Genomic DNA, 18,607 nt, shown 5'->3' on the forward strand with positions numbered 1-18,607 from the left:
ATATTTTTATTGTTTTGTTTTATTGTATCGTACTGTATTGTAATTTATAAACTTACTAAAATATTCTTAATTATTCTAAATACTAAATTTATCAATAATTACTAATAAAATAACAATACTATCATGCACATTTTTTTATGTCATATGAAAATAACATAAAAATTATATCATCAATTATAATTATATTATTAAACATTATCATCACGTTTGTAACTAGATTGATTGAATTATATTTTTTTTAAATCATATAAAACAATATGTTAAAAGAGGCAAAAGTATTTAAAAGGGGGGGGGGGGGGGGGGGNGGAGGGGGGGAAGGGGGTGAAAAAACTAAACCTAGATGGAGACAAAGCAATGTAATAGTTGTTGGGTAGGAGGTTTGAGTGGATTAAATAATACAAGGTAAAGGGTAAAATAATATTATGAAATATTAAGTATGGACATAATTGGAAAAAGAAATTATGTAACAATGGGAACACATCAAATCGGTTGTTCCATAAAATGGAGATTTTCATTGTTACGTAACAATGAAATTTAACAATACAATACAGCACGTTTTAAGTAACAATCAAAACAAACATTATATGTGTGGTAACAATATACAATACAATACAATGGACAACAATGATCCAAACAGAATGTAAGAGTCTCCCATTATAATTTTGTTTTCTCACCAAAGTAAAAGTAAAATTGTATTACGTGTATGTATCACCCTACCAAAATATCATTTGCGAGATTACATGTTTGAATCTGATCAAGAAGGATAGAACTTGTATTAATATCTTTATTTCAATTCAAACATGAATTTGATTTGCCGTCCGTATTTTGAGGGAATCCACTAAATTGAGGGTTTCATTCACTTATTTGATGCTCGTTTAGAAACAACGAATGAAATGCACAATCCTCTTTAGAGATATGAGTGAGTACTATTTGAGTTCGTAAGTAAAGCACGGAACGAGCCTTATTTACAAAGCAGAGCGACCTCATATTGTTTGCTTCCAACTAAGTGTTGTTAATTGTCTAAAAGCTATAGTTAATGAAATGTCTTTTGAAAATAAATCACTAATCCATCTTAGATACTCTTTTAAGTTTGTGTAAGACAGAAGAAATGAAGGAACCTGTAGAAGATTGAAAATCATAATGCACTAGGGAGTTAGCGCAACAATTTAATATTTTTTTTTAAAAAAAATGTATTGTGTGTATACATCACTTTTATCAAATCTCATTAGCGAGATCATATTAAATCTAATTTAAAAGGGACGAATTTGCATCAATATCTTAATTTCAATTCAAACATGAGTTTGATTTTACACTCCATATTTAGAGGACAGCCACCAAATTGAGGGCTTCATTCGCTCGCACTGATTTTTATTTAGTAGACAACAAGTGGAGTGCAAAAGCTCTTTAGAGATAGGGGGTGAGTACTACACGAGTTTGTAAGTGAAGTATGGAATAAGCCTTGTCTACGAAGCAAAGTGACCTCATCTTATTTGCTTCCACTAAAGTGTTGTAACTGTCTAAAAGCTACGGTAAATAAAATTCAAATTGAGAATCCGCAAGAGGCTGAAAAATTGTAAAGTTCTTAGTTGTTTTTTTTTCTTTTAATTTACATAAGGTCCGTAGAAAAACGTATGCTAAGGCTTATAGCTAGCTTTCTTTGTCCTTAGTTTATTTTGGGAATTTATCCAAAACTAATGTGACATGGCATCTCATCAAGAGAGAAGAGTATATTTTGAGAAAAAGATAAATAGATGATGATATTATGATTCTAAAAGAAACAAAAATGATATTATAATATAGCGACTATCTAAAGAATTTACTCTTGCTTTAGAGAAACAAATGGAACTGCAGATTTGCTAGCAAAGGTTGCTTTAGAGACCAATTGATCACGGAAGAAATTTGAAAATGTGAGTTTTTGAAGTTGTGATTTTTGAACTTACATTTTACTTGAATTTTTTATTTTTATTTTTAAGTTTCATTAGTGAGTAAAATTTCTCCCAAACACTAGCTTATTGAAAATATTTAAAGATTAGATTTTTAAAATTTGACAAAATTTCATGATCAAGCAAATAAGATTATTATTTCTTGGCATTAAGCTCATACATAGCAGTAAAAGCAGCCACTAATCAATTATCAATATCCTCTCAATGAATTAGTAGAGAAATTATCCCAAATACTTGAGTAAAACATTATTATTTCTTTGCATTAAGCTCAGACATAGTAATAAAAGCAGTCACTAATCAATTATTCCCAAATGCTTGAGTAAAACTTACAAGTGGTCATATATACTCATGCAGTTAGAATTTAATTGATAACAACATACTAATGTAATCTCACCGGTGGAGTCTAGAGACGATGGTGTGTAAGAAGTCTTTGTGGAAATTATCTCACCGGTGGAGTCTAGAGATGATGGTGTGTAAGAAGTCTTTGTGAATAATTTCAACGCCAACGAAAATAAACTAAAAAAAGTGTAAATTGACTCCTCACTTTTTAATCTTTTTTTTTTTGGTTTTAGTTTCCGCCAATAAGCAGCTAAAAGTCTACTAAATAGTATTGAAAAAGGAAGAGAAACATACATTATCAGGAATACAGATCAAAGAGAAGAAATATCAACAGCAGTATACCAAAGAAACACCACAGTTAACTCCAAGAAAGACTGTAAATCTGAAAGTTTACAAATCTATGATTATGACAAATTCACAATCACTGATACCCCAGTATAAGGAAAAGCTCTAATCAAATCATTGGATCCCCCTTCATCAACCAGCTAAACTTCCTTCACCAATCCATGAAATCTAGTGTCAGGAATTATTTCCTACAGCATCCATCGGTTCAACCCACCACGCAATATGGTTTGCCAACTGATTAGTAGTCTCGTCGCATTTCCTATCATGTCTCAACAAAGCAACAGTCAGTTTTGAGCCACTATAAGAGGGAGGAGAGAGTTGACAATTCCACTAGTTTGTTATATGACCCAAGACTCTAGCTGAACTGTGGCTCTCTCTAAAAATAAGAGATTTTTTCATAATATAAGAAAACTCAAACTCCTCAAGTACCCGGTCTACTTATGCACAAAAGGGTTATTTGGCCAAACATAAACAATCAACTTTATATGCATAACAATCAGAAATGCTGTTATTAATGTATGAACCAGTCAACAGACTGGAGCACAGCTTAAGTGTTTGGCTGCTGTCATGTAAATTTATCATTAATTTGGTGTTACTGGAGTAAAGGCCAACAAAAATAAATGTAAAATGTAAATATTTCTTACAGCGGGGTAACTCGGCATATAGACTACTTGCCGAGGGTGACCAATCATCATCTGCTGTCCATACTGCATCAAAAAGACGAGAATTTTGAACATTCTGAAACCCATTTCAAACGTAATGACAGAAGAATCAGTACACATATATGCTGGTAACCAAAACACTGACAAACCTGTGGTCCATTTGGATGAAAAAATTGTTGTGGTACAGGTGTAGCTTGTGGATTAAACATAACAGGCTGATGTGCAGAAAATGATGGACCAACCTGCATCGCATATATGATTAGCAAACCTTCAATAATGCATTAAAATGTGAGGGGGGGAGGCAATAGCACCTCTTTAGTTGAAACACTAACAAGTACAAGAAAAATATTTCACAAAGATGCGACAGTAGCTTCAAAAGAATTGTGAATTTCTCCAGCTATCTTCCAACAATATGAAAACAGTAGGCAGATCAAACGAACAAATTTTCTCAATAACAACATATGCATTGTAATCTCACAAGTGAGGTTTGGGGAGAGTGGTATATTCAATACAACATTAATTATACCTGATAAGAGAAGTACAATATTTTACCACAATTACCGCAACAGCACATAGAGTTTCAGTTCCACCATGAAAAATGAGAATGAAGGGCAAGTAATCCACAGCAGAAGATTACAAAAGACAGAATCCATATGTATTCCACTCATGAAAATTACCATTCTTAGGAAAACACACTTGCAGATTTTACACAGTACCACCCAAAAATGGGTTACCGACAAACCAAATCCATAAACATTTCTACCAGCATAGCCAAATATTTGACTCAAAATAAAGATGATAGACACTACATAAGTACATATCCAAAATATAACTTAAGTAATGCAGCTATGGAGTCTACCATGCTTTGACTTCCAAAGGCAGACCAGGTAAGATTCATAAAGTTTTTTTTTTTTCTGTCAGAACAAACTCCGCATATATTGACTATAAAATACACACACATCACTTACCCCAACAGGAATGCCATGCATATTTGGAACAGTAGCCACACCAGCTGGATAATAGAAGGAATTATCAGACACCGGAGAAGCAGGTCTCAAAGGTGATTGAAATGGCATGTAACTCTTTGCATTAGGATTTAGTTTAAATTCCTGAAAAAATAATCAACAGAACCAGAATAGATAAACATGTAGATGATTAGCCAAAGGAAGGGGGAAAAAAGAAATGGCATAACTCTAATAGAAACTATGGAAATTTTTTTTTGATTTGCACCAGGTGTCCGAGTCTCTTTGAGCCCCAACTAATCCCGGGGGTGCACAGGCCCTCGGCAAGGAGTTTCCCGCAAGTGCACCACGGTTAATTCAGGTTTTACCCAGTCCGATGGCCCTCAGAAATTGTTTGCACCTAGTGGGTTTCGAACTTGAGACCTTGAAAGGGAGCAAACCCCAAGGCTCAAGTCAATTGCCAGCAGGCCAACCCCTGAGGGTTAATAGAAACTATGGAAATTATTGCAGGATGATTGTTCTTTTCATTTTGTTGAAAAAAGTAAGATTCAGAAATAGTTCTTGCCTTAGCATGTGGATTCAATGTGGATTTTTCTGACGAAAATGAATTTACAGAAAAGGTTCGTGATAATCCATTGTCAGCTGACGTTGAGGCAGCACCTGTTCCATCAGAACCGGATAGAACAGAACTACTAGGTCGTACACGAGAATTAGCAGATTGTGAAGCCCCTTGAATCTTGGAAGACACTGCACCCTCAAACTTCTCTCTAGAAGAACTCGTGATCATATCCTGGTCCGCTGGATGAACATGCAATGCAGAGATGTCTGAAGACAATCTACCCCCATCAGAGGTCTCCATTTTCATTCTTGAAGAAGACTTCGAATCTGCACGAGTTAAAACCTAAGGTTAACAGAAATGGAAGTTGGAAGAAAGACATTTTGACATATTTGAATTTGCATTGTCAAAAGCACAAGTGCATTACAGACCAGGAGACAGAAATTACCGACACCAAGTAACTGTTATTGCACAAGCATGACAGATCGCATTTCTTGGTCACAAATTCAACTTCAATTTTCAGGATGTGAGTTGAATGTAGGCGAAATGTAATCACCCTATAATTTTACCATTTAATTACGCCAAAGCCAATATAAGCAAATGTTTCAAAAGCTAATCCCAAATTGTATCTCTATTATTATTTTTATCAAGTAATCCCAAATTAGAGTGAACGTTGTGCTGCTAAAATCCAAAACATCCACAAAATGAATGTCACAGATATGCGGATGCTAAGATGGATGCGTCGTCATACAAGATTTAAAAAGTTCAGAGATCATTATATTCGCGAGAAATTAATTTCACCATTTAATTGTGCCAAAGCCAATATAAGCAAATGTTTCAAAAGTTAATCCCAAATTGTATCTCTATTATTTTTTGATCAAGTAATCCCAAATTAGAGTGAACGCTGTGCTGCTAAAATCCAAAACATCCACAAAATGAATGTCGCATATATGCGGATGCTAAGATGGATATATGGTTAAGAATGCTATTTCGAGCAAGCTACTGAAAGAGATTAAATTTGCAAGCTACAATAATGAATACAAATTATAAACAGAACTTAGAACTAAACTAAATGCCCGTTTGGATTAGCTTATTCTTAGGTACTTTGACTTTTAAGCCTTTTTTTTTGTTTTGGAGGTGTGTAGAGAGGTTAAAAAAGCTATGTTGCTCGGACTCTTCAAAAATGTTGATGGCTTCATGTGGGATTCTCCAAAAATAGTGTATTGTTGAAGGATCCGACACGTGTGCGGCAACATTTTTGGAGAGTCCCAGCAACTTTGCTTTTAAGCACACACTTTTAGGCCAATTTTTTTTCCAAATAAATCAAAAGTAGGGTATACTCTACTTATGCCTTTTAGCTTTTGACTTATAAGTTACTTTTTAAAAGTCCATCCAAACAGGCCCTACATCTGTCTGCCAATGAAGTGTGCTTAGCTCAATATAAAACTACAGAACGCTAATGGCAGTTACCATTACATTTTAAATTTTTCAATGAAGTGTGCATGTGTTTGGTGAATCCTATGGAAAGAAAGAAATGAAAGATGCCATGATGGAAAAGCTAGCAGTCTCCAAAAGATCAAGATGAAAAGTATAAGTTTTTGTATTTTTGGAATAAACAAGATATAGTGGGGGAGATAGTTAGCTTAGTTGATCTCATAGGACAATTGTAAAGTTTGTATCTAGACTTTGGTCTTGATGATACCCTCTAGGGTTGTAAATCCCACCCCATCAACTTTTACCTGATGGGCCTTTTGGTAAAAATATACAGTTACCATTCTCAAAAAAAATTAAAAATAATCCACTGTAAAGCACACTTAGATAACCTAATTAATCAGCAAACAGAAAGTCAAAACTTAAATAACTAACTAGATAAATTGTAGCCTGTAGATTGAGTAAATAAAAAAAATTGAAAGCCCATATGAATGCTACTTTATCCTCTCTCTCCCCCCCCCCCCCCCCCCCCGCCAACTTTCATAGTTCCACAAGAGCAAGGTATGCATCATGTACAGGTATCCACCATTCTACAGCAAAACTTACAATTTTATACGCTGAACAACATGTTTTCCTTGCACAAGTTACCAACGACTACACCTTAGTCCCAATCAAGCTTTGTCAACTATGTGAATCCATATTTCTTCAGTTAGCTCATATCATATCATCATAGTGAAAAGTAACATAAGAAAATAAATAATAATAATAATAATAATAGAAGTTCTCTAACAAGTCTAAAACCTATCCTCAACTAGTAGCCTTATATGGATCTTTTTCTTTCATTATGCCCTAATCTTTAACTAAGTCTACTATCTTTAGCTAAATCTACATTGAAACCAAGGACTTGTAGGTATTGTGAAATAACTTCCTTCCAGGTGATTTTAAGTCTACGTTGTCCCCTTTTAATACCTTCACTTACCATAGCTTCACAAGTTGCCAATTCGAGAAATTTTAATTATTAGAGATTTCTTCTTTTCCTTTTAAAAGATAAATGTTCTCTTTTACTTTATTTACAATTGGTTACTCTCTTCTATGCTTAAATATACTTCTAATTTCTTAAGGTATCATGCGTAGAGGCAACTTCACTATTTTTGTTGCAAAAATTTTTATTTAATTTACCCAAATTAACCCTGTCAATCTTTTTTACCTTATTAAACAGTTGAGAATTTTTTGTCTTTTCACTTAAAGTCACAACTCTCCTCCTCTTCCTTGGATAGTCCCCTGCTGCTTCCCTTCTATGAAACAATTCATGACTTAAAATATTTGAAATTAATCTTTTGATTTCTCATGGTTTGAGCTCTCAAATACCATGAATAAAGAGAAATATTCAAAATTGGAAATTGATTATGGGAAGATAAGGATACCCATTTACAATACCCAAAAAGTTCATTGTGAAGAAGAAATTGAAGAATTCTCTAAAAAAAAAAAAAAAAAAAAAAAAAAATTGAAGAAAATGGCCATAACTATGAATCATACATTCAGTGATGTTTAAGCCCCACGAATGAAGTCAGCCCCTTAAGTTCTTAACCAATTTTTATAACTTTCAAAAGCTTCAAATCAAGTTGGAGAAATGGGAGAAAAAGGGCTTAATCATCAATGTACAATTAACAATAACATTTCTCTGCTCATAAAAATATGCTAAGAAACATTCTTCCCACCAATAATTTCTGTAACTTCACTAAATCCTTTTTTAAAAAAGAAAGTTAATCATTTCTCATATTCTCTTTTCGTGAAGTTACCCAAATAGAGAGATTACTCGCAAGGTCACTATGAAAGAAAATGGTTTCTTTGTTGTCTTGAAGTTGCATTGTTATCTTGTAAAATTTGGAAGACTCATGGATGAGAGAGAAAAGATTTAACACAGAGAGACATAGATAGATGAGGAAGAAGAAGCACATTTGGTAATTGATGTGTTTTAAATGACTATTGAGAGGGTAATTTGGGTAAATCAAAAGTGGGCACATGCTAACCTACTACATGACTTACTACCTTCATGTGTATACATATATATAGAGAGAGAGTATATTTTTTCGGCTCATTGACAGAGATAGCGACCTCAACTGTTTAGGACTGAGGTATAGTTGTTTTTACTGTAAATGATGAATGCAAATATGTTGGCCAAGTGTCCACTATTTTCAACGCAAGGGAAATAATTTAAAAATTCCATTCGCAGGAGTTCACATGCAATATCTAACTACTCCAGCTCACAAGACATACTCACCTTCCAATACTGACGTTTGAGCAACTTCAGCTATCTACATGAAACAAGGAACACCAATCATAAGAAAGTTCTCCAAGAAAAAGTACCCAAAACATTAATAACAAGTTAAAATGAAAACAATAAGCATTATGGAAGTCAGAGATAAGCTAACCATATGATTTCTTGTATCCTCCTTATTGCAACTTGCTCCAGCATGCTCACTAAACAGGGTTTTGCGACCCCTAAAAGGATCATTTCAGTTAGAGAGACGATAAATGAGATTACTAACAAGGCTAACGTTATCTTTAAAACTACTAGTCGTGAAACCAGAAAATAGACTTTACAGGCTAAGGGAATAAAAAGTATCACCGTGGTAGAAAGGAATGATCAGAGCAAACCTGTTTAAGATAGAGCCACCTTTAAGGACAACTTCAGCTGATGACTGTTTCGCATGATCATCATAACAAGTCTGGTAGACATCCCTACTGGTACTTAGCTGGGAAGATTGCACTTCATCCTACGGGCAAGATAGGCATAGAAATACTAAAACGCGTCATATAATTAGCTTATATTTACTATAGTCGAGTACACAGAAGATAAAGTATTACTCATAGGCTCTCAAACCACATGATTCACACTGAAAGTGCTTGGTATCTAAGACGTGGATAACTCTTAAATTCACCAGCAGTAGTAGACAATAACCAATTAATATATTTTTCGACTAGCTAGAGATATTTGACTAACAAGACAATATCTTCCTCTGTCATCCATATCTTAACAGAAGGAAAAAGACTCAGTACCGTAACAAACAATTCTTACAGACTAATGATTGTGGTTAAACAAACTTATACCATGGAGGAAGATCTTGATGAAACTTGTGCACCATCATTCATTTTCCTTCTGCTCATGTCAGTAAATGACTTTCCCATAGCACTAGATATACCTTGAAATGTCTCATCATTACGTGAATCCAACAAGATGTCCTCACAGTCATCATAGCCGCTATCATCAACCTCTCTAACAACTGCGGAAAATCTGGTTTCCTCGTCAACTTCTAGGTTCTCATGAAGTTGAATCCCTCTCTCCTATGAAAAATGAATTAAGCAACACAACTAATATTAGAGAGAAAGAAGCAGAGAAAAATCACTTAGAAACAAAGATTTCTGTAAAAAGGATGTAATTACCCCACCTCTGCTAGATGAAGATCATGTGTATCCTCACCCTCAATTTCTCTAGCTATTCTTAGAGCTTCTTTTTCCAACTCACTCATCTGAGGACCTCTCTCAAGCTTTGTCGTATAAAGGTCCTCATCAAATGTGCTTTTTACTCCAAACAGTGTTTCATTGGCTTGAAACTGATCCCAGCCCCTGACAAATACGCACATTATAAAGGTTGAAGCAACTATAAAGGAGATATCGATAGATGACTAGTATAGACACGCAAAAATCAAAATTGGCACAAGTATAACAACATTGGACAAAGAGAGTCTAGTAGTTACTAATAACTGGACGATATAATAATGAAACACACCATTCTATGCATTCATCTTGCATTGACATAGAGCAGAAACGGACACTAGCAATGTAATTGAGTGAAATTCAGTTTGTATCATACGAGAAAGGGGCACTCATCCTGAATTAAAATACAATAATGTGCTATAACAAGTAGATGTGATCTTCAGACCAGGGAATGACACCTTTTTCCTCCTTTTGGTGATTACACGCATCAAAATTAAATAAGGAGCTACAAGAGGAATTTACCCTTTTCACCAAGAAATATTGTACTTCGAAGACAGTTGAAAACTTAAACTAGAGGAACTTTTCCAGTGCTAATATCTGGCACAATCCAACTCAATGTCTGTCTTCAGAATAAATTCAATTCATATTTACTTAGGTTTAGGGCATCTCCAAACCTACACTCTATTTTACTCTCCAAATATAGAGTTCTCTATTTGTTCAGACAACCAACTTCAATCCAATTCTCTATTTTACACTCTCTAAAAATGAATCATCTTCTCTCCTCAATATTATATTATTATTTCTATTTCATTTTTGTTTTCTTATTTCATAATATAAATCTTTTCTTTTGTTTTTCCAAATAATCATCCTATATAATTTTCATGTAATATAAAATTTATTTATTTTTTGTTTATTTAATATTAAATTATATTTATTCTAAATTTCTAAAGAACAATTACGAATAATTGAAAAAAGAAATCACCAAGCACAACCGCAATCACAACCACAACTTCTCTAAATCATACACAAATTCCTTTTTCGAATATTGTTAAATCTAGAAACGACCTACCGGATTACTAAATTATTGTTGTAATTTTTAAAATTATTATGTTATGTATTGTATTGTTATCTTGTATTTAAATTATTATGTAATGTATTGTATTTTGAAATTAAAATTTTATCTTATCATTTAAATTTTGTGCATTCTTCATAGTGAAAATTAATAATAACAACCAATTGTATCACAAAGTGACGAAAATTTAAAAAAATATTTAAAGTATTATTAATTTGAGATGAAAGTAGTATATATACAATAAAATATCTTTAAAAATGTTATATTACATTTAAAAAGAATTGCAAATATTAGAGATTTAATTAAAAGCCTTATATGACAAATAATATGTTTATTTAAAATAATAGAAATAATAATATAATATTCAAAAAGTGAAATAGAGAATATGAATAGTAGTTCTCCAAATTTGGAGAACTACTATTCAACTCTCTATAATTGGAGAGTAGAGGGTAAAATAGAGAGTGGTTGGAGAAGGCATTCTCTATTTTACTCTCCAAATATAGAGAATGGAGAGTAAAATAAAGTAGGGTTGGAGATGGTCTTAGAGAAGAAAAGATGCCTATCAAAGGAAGAACTTCACATACAACACTTCCACGACAAAGTAGGAATATGCTTTGGATAGGAAAAACAACACTGAGACAGATAGAAAGGAGGAATATGTTTAGAATATGTAGGAAGTATGCATGAGAGGGACGGGATGAAGAAACACAATACCGCCTCAATCCCAAGATGGGAGGAGACAACAACAAATTTTCACTATCCATTTAAACCCATTTCATCCGAACATTAAAAAATTTGGGGTTCCATAAACTAGAACTTTCAATTCCTACTAACACAAATCTCTAAGAGGACCAAAGAGACCCCTAAAACCATTGGACCTAATGTAAGTATAACGTCAAGACTAAGCCTTAATATCACTAGCTTGTGTTGCCTATAAGGATCTTTTTGTCCTATTCTTCCAGTTTCTCCACTAGATCTGCATGAATTACTAGAGAAGATAGGGTCTTATGAATGTGATGCTCAAGAACAACTAACAAAACAATCCCACTTGGAGTATCACAAGATTTCTATTCCTCTGTTTCAACAAGAACACAAGATAATATTTTTATAAGAAGTTGATAATGACATAATGTAAGCTCAGAAATTTTTTCCTGTTAATTTCACCATGGCCTATAAGTGGCAGTAACTACTTAAACCCATGTCTGCTAATAATTATGAATTGATATAAGTACAGTGTTAGCATTATTTTTAATCGTAGAACTTGGGGGTAATGATAGGTCAACGGGTATGGGTGTTAAGATACAATCAAGAAATGTCTATTATGATATTTATAAGTATATATTTCGTCAATTAATTGAAGTTATTGAATTAGAGCTTAGTATAATTAAATTCTTTGTAAACACTTACTTTGTATACATAAGTTATCTCATTTAATACCAAAGTGTTCTAGTACTTTATGTGAATATATTTATAAGGCACAAACCGAAAACCAAACCAAATAGCTAATCAACCTATACTTCTTGGCCATAAATTTATTCAAAGCACCCGAGTTAGGTTGATCAAATCTAGAGCGGATCAATCACCCACACACAAATCATGTCAGATCGACAGTGGTACATCAAGGATTTGAAGGATCAGTGCAGTACATACTACAGATATCTAAAACATAAACAATCAAAGGAAATGATGTGAGCTAGCAACCTATTCCAATGGCCATCAAATATATTGTCCAGTTCAGGACATTCAGGAGCATCATCATCAGGCACCCAGCGTTCCAACTGCCGCTCTACCTCAATATGCCGAGATTGTGAAATACATGCATCTGTCAGAAGTTCGTGCTGCTGTTCCAGCATGAATTCTGTTCTGAAACCATCTAAAGTTGTAGGCACACCCTACTCCAAAGCAATAGAGCATCATTATTATAACTAAAATTAATTGATAATCACAACGATCAGAGTCAAAAATTGATTTGAAATTATATATAAAGGTCTTCCATGAAAGACCATCACCATCATATACTGTGATCTGATTTGCCTGGTTGATTATTTAAATTGTAAAGTATTATCATTGTTGAAATCAGACAATGCATAAATAATTGCTGGAAAGAATTATAGTAGTTGCACACAAACCTTTGCTGTAACTTGTACAAACTCTTTACCCGGTATTATCAAAGTCTTTAATGGAGGCTTGCTAAAAGTTTCAGAAGTACTCTTCATCCCCTCAGAACTATCTTTTATCAACTGCGCCATTTTCAGAATAATACCTGTGTCAAGTGAAGGGAATAAGCCAATGTTAAATATAAAATAGTTGAAGTATATTTTTTTTTTGATAAAGGTAACATGCAAAATAGTTGAAGTATATTTTGAATAGGGGCTCCTGTTTTGGTTGTAAGTATACTTTGTAAATTTCTTAACTTAGCATTTTTTTCATGTGCTAAATTATGGTTTAATACAATTGGTTACCTTCGACTCAAAAAAATAAATAGTTGAACATATGCCAAGACAATGGTTAGTCTTCAATTAATACCCAAAGACCTGCAGTCTAAGTTAACTTTTCTAACATACCAAAATCTTTTTCAGCGTTTGTCGCATGAAGTATCCCTGAAAACACTGATCCGTCCATCACTTGTACTTCCACTTGATGTCCAACAAGACAGGTAGTGAAATAAACAAGTCGATCATGTGACAGGCTTTGATATGCTCCCCCTTTACCTGGAACACTTGGAATTAGAACTACAGAAGAAATCATAGACAATCGTAAGTCAGTGGCTCTCACCTACACCTGTAAATTGACGAGAAGTAGTTTTTCCAGATTGCACTTTATTCTCCAACTTAGTACTCATTTCTCTATCAACTTTACGACGGCCATATCCATTGGCAGAAGGCCTTGGCTGCACGGGTTGCTGCATCTTCCTAAGAAATGTGTTAATTTTATAGGCGAGATGCAGTTCAGCTCAGGTACAGTCTATACACTGCAGAAGACAATACTCCAATAAGAAAATAATCGTAACTGCTAAAGATTGAAATTTGAATGAAGCATCTTTTTTTGCAAGCATGACAAAGTACCAAACTGCACAGAACACACCAAGGCAACAACTAAGAGAGTAGACCTGGATATTCCACTAGCTGGTATACAGAAACCAGGAACAAGAATTATTTAACACGAAACATAATGCATCTTTTGAACAATAACTAGGCATTAAGGCACTTTATTGGACTGTGTGATTAACAAGATACAAAGTAAAATAGAAGGCAGTAACCTCTGAAATGCAAGGTGAGAATTGAATGTTAATAGATGCAGACCATTAATTTCTCTTATGACAAATAGAGGGTTTCAGCAATTGTTTTGCTATTTGAGCGTTGGTTCAGGTATTGGAATAGTAGGTTCTTTTATATGTTAGAGAGGCCCAAAGGATTGGGATCCTTAAAAGACTTTAGACATTGTTGCTTGCCCAAGCCAAAATTATTACCCCATTGTTGACCCTAACTCATTACGCGTTATCCCAGTTACCTCACCATCAGATCTGAAATTCAAAAAATTTCGTGTCTCCTCAAAAACCCCTCAGAGGTCCATTTGTTCACCAAAAATTCCAGTGACAATATCCTTTCCAGGACAGTGAGGCTTTGTGACTGACAAATTGTAGTGCTTTCCAACCCAAATGGATATATTGTACTCGAACTCTCCAGAATCCACTGAGATGGTCCCCGGAATACAATTAACTGATTAAGAGGCTTTTGACAAGAATTCAAGCCTATTTTAGGTAGCCTCTTCAAAATAGTTTCTTCCTCTATTTTCAATCAACCACGCAATTTCACCAATTTTCTAAAAGTATCATGATTCCATAGGGTAGAAGCATACCCAACAAACTAAATAGCTAATCCAACACTATTTTGGTATATCGTTGTCTGAGATGAATCCCAACATTTGTGACTGTGAGAAGACAAGAGTTTGAAAGAAAACTCAGCGGGAATTAACTCATTAAATTCCTCCATAACCGCCTGAACCTGTCCAAGATAAGTTGACATATCCAAGTCCTGCTTTTTAAGGTTAGTTAACCGAGAAATCACATTATAAAAGCGGGATATGTCAATTGTGTAGCCCACGAGCCTTTTCCCAAACTAAGAAGCAAGTTTGAAATGGTCAAAACAATGGCATCAACTTTGAATCAATAGATTTCCATAACAGACTACACAATTGAGCATCAATCTTCTCCCATTCTCCCCTATCTTTTTCAGTAATTCCTTGGCCTGTATAACCAAGTGATTCTGAACACCTTGTCCCTTGCACCATAATTGAACAGAGGAGGACCAAGATAAATAGTTTGCACTACCTATCAAAGGTTCTGTGGTAATGCCATAGTTTGGGTTGGTGGAACTCACAGATTTAGTGCTAAACATATTGGATCCGAGAGACATGAAAAACAGATCTATTAGTGTTCAAACATAAAGTAAATTATGGGGAAAAAACCTGAAGAACAGATCTGGAAAACAGGAGAACTGCTTGCTGTCTTGCCAGAAAAAGTTGCTGGGAAAAAAAACTGCCAGAAAAGTGGCTGAAAAACACCACAAGCTGAGAGGATTCCGATCGTAATGGTGGTACTGGTATATGCACAATACCCCTAGAGAGTGTCGGAATCGCAGAACAGTGGAGGTTTTGCTGGGAAAAAAAATTCAGCAATTTTGTTCTCTCATTATTCTTGTTTTCTCACTAAAGAAAGCTTTGATACCATGTGAGAAGCTGATTTCTCTCTCAAACTCGTCTTCTCACAGTGACCACCAGTCCAGCCTAAGTTCCATGTTTTTCCATCTTCATACTCTTTTGATTCACCGAGATTCCTCATCCAATGTTAGTTCAAAGATAAAACTAAACCCTTTCATTTCGAGGACCTGAGGACCCCCCCGCCCCCCCACAACCTTCCAAATGTTCGAACCCATCTTCTTAGTTTTGAGCCTATTGGGATATCTTAGTGAACACCCTCAAATCTCCCCCAACAAGCAATTTTGAAGGGACTCCCTCTTTTGTTAAATAATTTTGTTATCCAACAGTGATTTTAGGCTCCAACTAGTTCCTATCTTTCAGCCCCATTTCACTTTCAGAACATCTCAAGTTCTCACTGCCCCTTCATAGCACTGTGGTTGCTTCCCTTTAGTAATCTGGCTTTCTTTATAATTTTTTGTATTTTTCAAGTTATATCGACCCAGGCTTCTGTTTTGCATAGATTGCCACAAATCTTCCATTAAAATTAAAATACCGAGTTACAGAAAACTCATAGAGTTGGTCCAACTGATTCCCTCTCCTGAATATGTTCCCAGATCCTTCTGATGCAGCAATCATCTTTAGGCATATATACATATTAGGACTCGTCTGCTGATCGTCAACTGCCTTACAAAGTTTCTTCTTCTTTCTACCCAGTTGCACCATATGTGGTGGAATGGAGCATATTCGATGAGATCAAAGGACTTAGCACCGGCAACAAAAAATAACTTTCTTGACATTTGATGGATTAAGTTCTAAAACAATCAGCCTAATAAAATGATTGGAAATAAAACATAACCTAGGACCAACAAGAGCCTAGTTCCAGACGACAGAAAAACCCAGTCTACCAGGAAAAGCCAAGAGCTAAACATTTGAGAAACTACTTTTTTAAATTAGAGTCCGATGAAGCAAGCTCTTACAAATCTTTTTTTTTTTTTTTTTTGATTTGCACCGGGTGTCCGAGTCTCTTTGAGCCCCGACTAATCCCGGGGGTGCACAGGCCCTCGGCAAGGAGTTTCCCGCAAGCTCTTACAAATCTTTTTACTGGCAGGGTTCTGGGAAAAGAAAGGGAAAATGACTTTACGCTCAAGATCAGAGTGGCATTTTTCTTTAATCAAGTAATTTTTTTATTAATAAGCCCAAGATCAAAGACTTGGTGAAGGAACAATTGTGAACTAGCTAAAACCTCGGCTGCTATTAAGCTTTTAAATGATCAATTATTGAACATTAGAAGTGGAGTGTTTGGTAATTTTATGTGGGAGAGGCAGGGGGTTAGTCTCCTCTTCTCATCCTCCCTTTATTCAGTAGTATTACTTTAATATTCTCATAGTATCTTATTCTTCATTGTTACGACTACGTGTTGTTTCATTTGCTTAATTTATTTTGCTATTTAGTTGTCGTTATTTTGCTTTGATTACTCTTCTTTTGAATTGAGGGTCTTTCGGAAACAACCTCTCCCAAAAAAGGGAAGCCCAACTACCAGAATATTCAAAAGCCAACTAACAGTAACCAAGAAACAACATGCTGTGAATCTATTTTCCCTTCATTGGAAACTTAAGCTCAACGTCTTCTGTCCAACCTGCAATTGATATTTTTCTTTTCTCTTCCCTTCTTTTTCGGTACTATACATAATCATATCAAGTGATAAATGGAGTCTACAGGTACCTATTCACCATTGTGAGTTAATATACACCATCAACTCTCATCCTAAACTAGTTGGTTCAGCAACATCTATATCCATTCGGCTATATTTAGGTTCATTTATTGATTTTTAGAAACTTGAAACAACAAGAGCCAGAAACAAAACAAACGATTTGGCACAAAAAGCACGTATAATAGGAATAACTGCATTCTCCATAAAAGGAATCTTCTCCAAAGCACCCAACTTCCCAAACAAAACAATCAACGCAGTAGGAGCTAATCCAAAATCACAGCTTTTACAGCTGCTTCACAAAATCACAAGTAATTAATTGAAATCCCAACTTTAAAACAAAAAAGAACCACTTCTTTTGCCTGAGCTCGATTAAAAAACCCTAGACCCATATTTTTGTGCGATTCAAACTACATGATCCATCAATAAACAAGTAGATTAGAAAGGCGATACTTACAAAGAGAGAGAATGTGGCGATCGTAGCAAAGAGAAAGTGAAATTGATAGTCAGAAACGACACCTCTGTATATGTGTCAACGGAATTGGAAGGGTGAAGTCTCTGCGCGTCTTCCGCCACCGAGAAACTGAAATTGCCCCGAATTGCTCAAAATGGGTTCTCACACAGAGTATATTATGATGTCCGTTTAAACACCTTTGTCTGTATAGTTAACAAATACAGTGAAATTACTGAAGAATATACGTAGACTTTATAATTATTTTTTCTAAATAAAAAATCGTTTTCGAAGATCTTCGCTCAAACAAATCAAAATAATAATAAGATAGCTAATAGCAAAATTGAGCTGAGCATATATGCAAGGATATTTATATCTATGTTTATATTTATATAAAGAAAGAAATAAATTCGATATTGTTTAGTAGTTGATTAGAGTTAGGGAAGTATTAGTAAATATGCAGAACTAAAAAAATACTCCTTCATTCTTAATTTTATTAGCGAACATTTTATCCTTTAACGTGAATTTTCTGGCATAAATTCGAAGTTAATCCAACTCCAAATGAGAGTAGCTAACATCAAATGAAAAACAAAAAAAAAATTGCTATTGTTACATTATTTGGGTTTTATTTTTCTTCTTGCATGATGATTGATGACAAACATTTTTGTAAGCTATGCAGAAATTTATATGTTATTTTAAATAAAGTAAAAATACATTATTAGGAGTAGCAATAACTAATAAGTATACTTAAACAAATGTTTTATGTGATCCAACTAAAAATGACAAAAACTGTCACTTACATAGAGCATAAAAATTGACATTTTATAGTACCTAATTTACCTAACACAATATTCCTTCCTTTATAATATTTCATTAAATAAACCAAACATAAAAATTCCCATGCCCCCTCAATTCCTTCTTTTTATACTCAAAAGTTATTCA

The 18,607-nt window shown here is 34.3% G+C and overlaps 1 protein-coding gene across 3 annotated transcripts; it reads right to left on the bottom strand.

The window, feature by feature from the left end:
• Positions 1-2,525: 2,525 nt before the first annotated feature.
• Positions 2,526-17,882, bottom strand: LOC125872488 (polyadenylate-binding protein-interacting protein 4-like). 3 transcript variants are annotated; one of them, XM_049553224.1, is made up of 15 exons: positions 17,734-17,882; positions 13,584-13,779; positions 13,373-13,519; positions 12,938-13,071; positions 12,510-12,700; positions 9,688-9,865; positions 9,350-9,583; positions 8,897-9,015; positions 8,671-8,740; positions 8,520-8,553; positions 4,817-5,136; positions 4,258-4,398; positions 3,439-3,531; positions 3,272-3,334; positions 2,526-2,886 (listed from the first exon to the last, which is right to left on the bottom strand). In XM_049553224.1, the coding sequence occupies exons 2-15, from the start codon at positions 13,714-13,716 to the stop codon at positions 2,866-2,868; spliced, it is 1,878 nt and encodes a 625-aa protein (XP_049409181.1). In that variant the 5' UTR covers positions 13,717-13,779; positions 17,734-17,882; the 3' UTR covers positions 2,526-2,865. The 3 variants fall into 3 exon arrangements, with proteins under 3 accessions (XP_049409181.1, XP_049409182.1, XP_049409180.1); XM_049553225.1 differs by having other exon boundaries at positions 13,590-13,779; positions 17,672-17,872; XM_049553223.1 differs by having other exon boundaries at positions 17,672-17,862.
• Between the last annotated feature and the right edge of the window lie 725 nt (positions 17,883-18,607).

This window comes from Solanum stenotomum, chromosome 8 (assembly GCF_019186545.1).
Source record: "Solanum stenotomum isolate F172 chromosome 8, ASM1918654v1, whole genome shotgun sequence".
NCBI classification, from domain to species: domain Eukaryota; kingdom Viridiplantae; phylum Streptophyta; class Magnoliopsida; order Solanales; family Solanaceae; genus Solanum; species Solanum stenotomum.

Excerpts from the sequence above, each read along its gene's own strand:
- LOC125872488 (XM_049553224.1), bottom strand. The coding sequence starts at position 13,716 with ATGCAGCAACCCGTGCAGCCAAGGCCTTCTGCCAATGGATATGGCCGT. Across the intron at positions 12,701-12,937 it reads TTGTACAAGTTACAGCAAAG|GGTGTGCCTACAACTTTAGA; the intron begins GTTTGTGTGCAA and ends GCTTTGGAGTAG. Across the intron at positions 8,554-8,670 it reads AGGATACAAGAAATCATATG|ATAGCTGAAGTTGCTCAAAC; the intron begins GTTAGCTTATCT and ends TGTTTCATGTAG.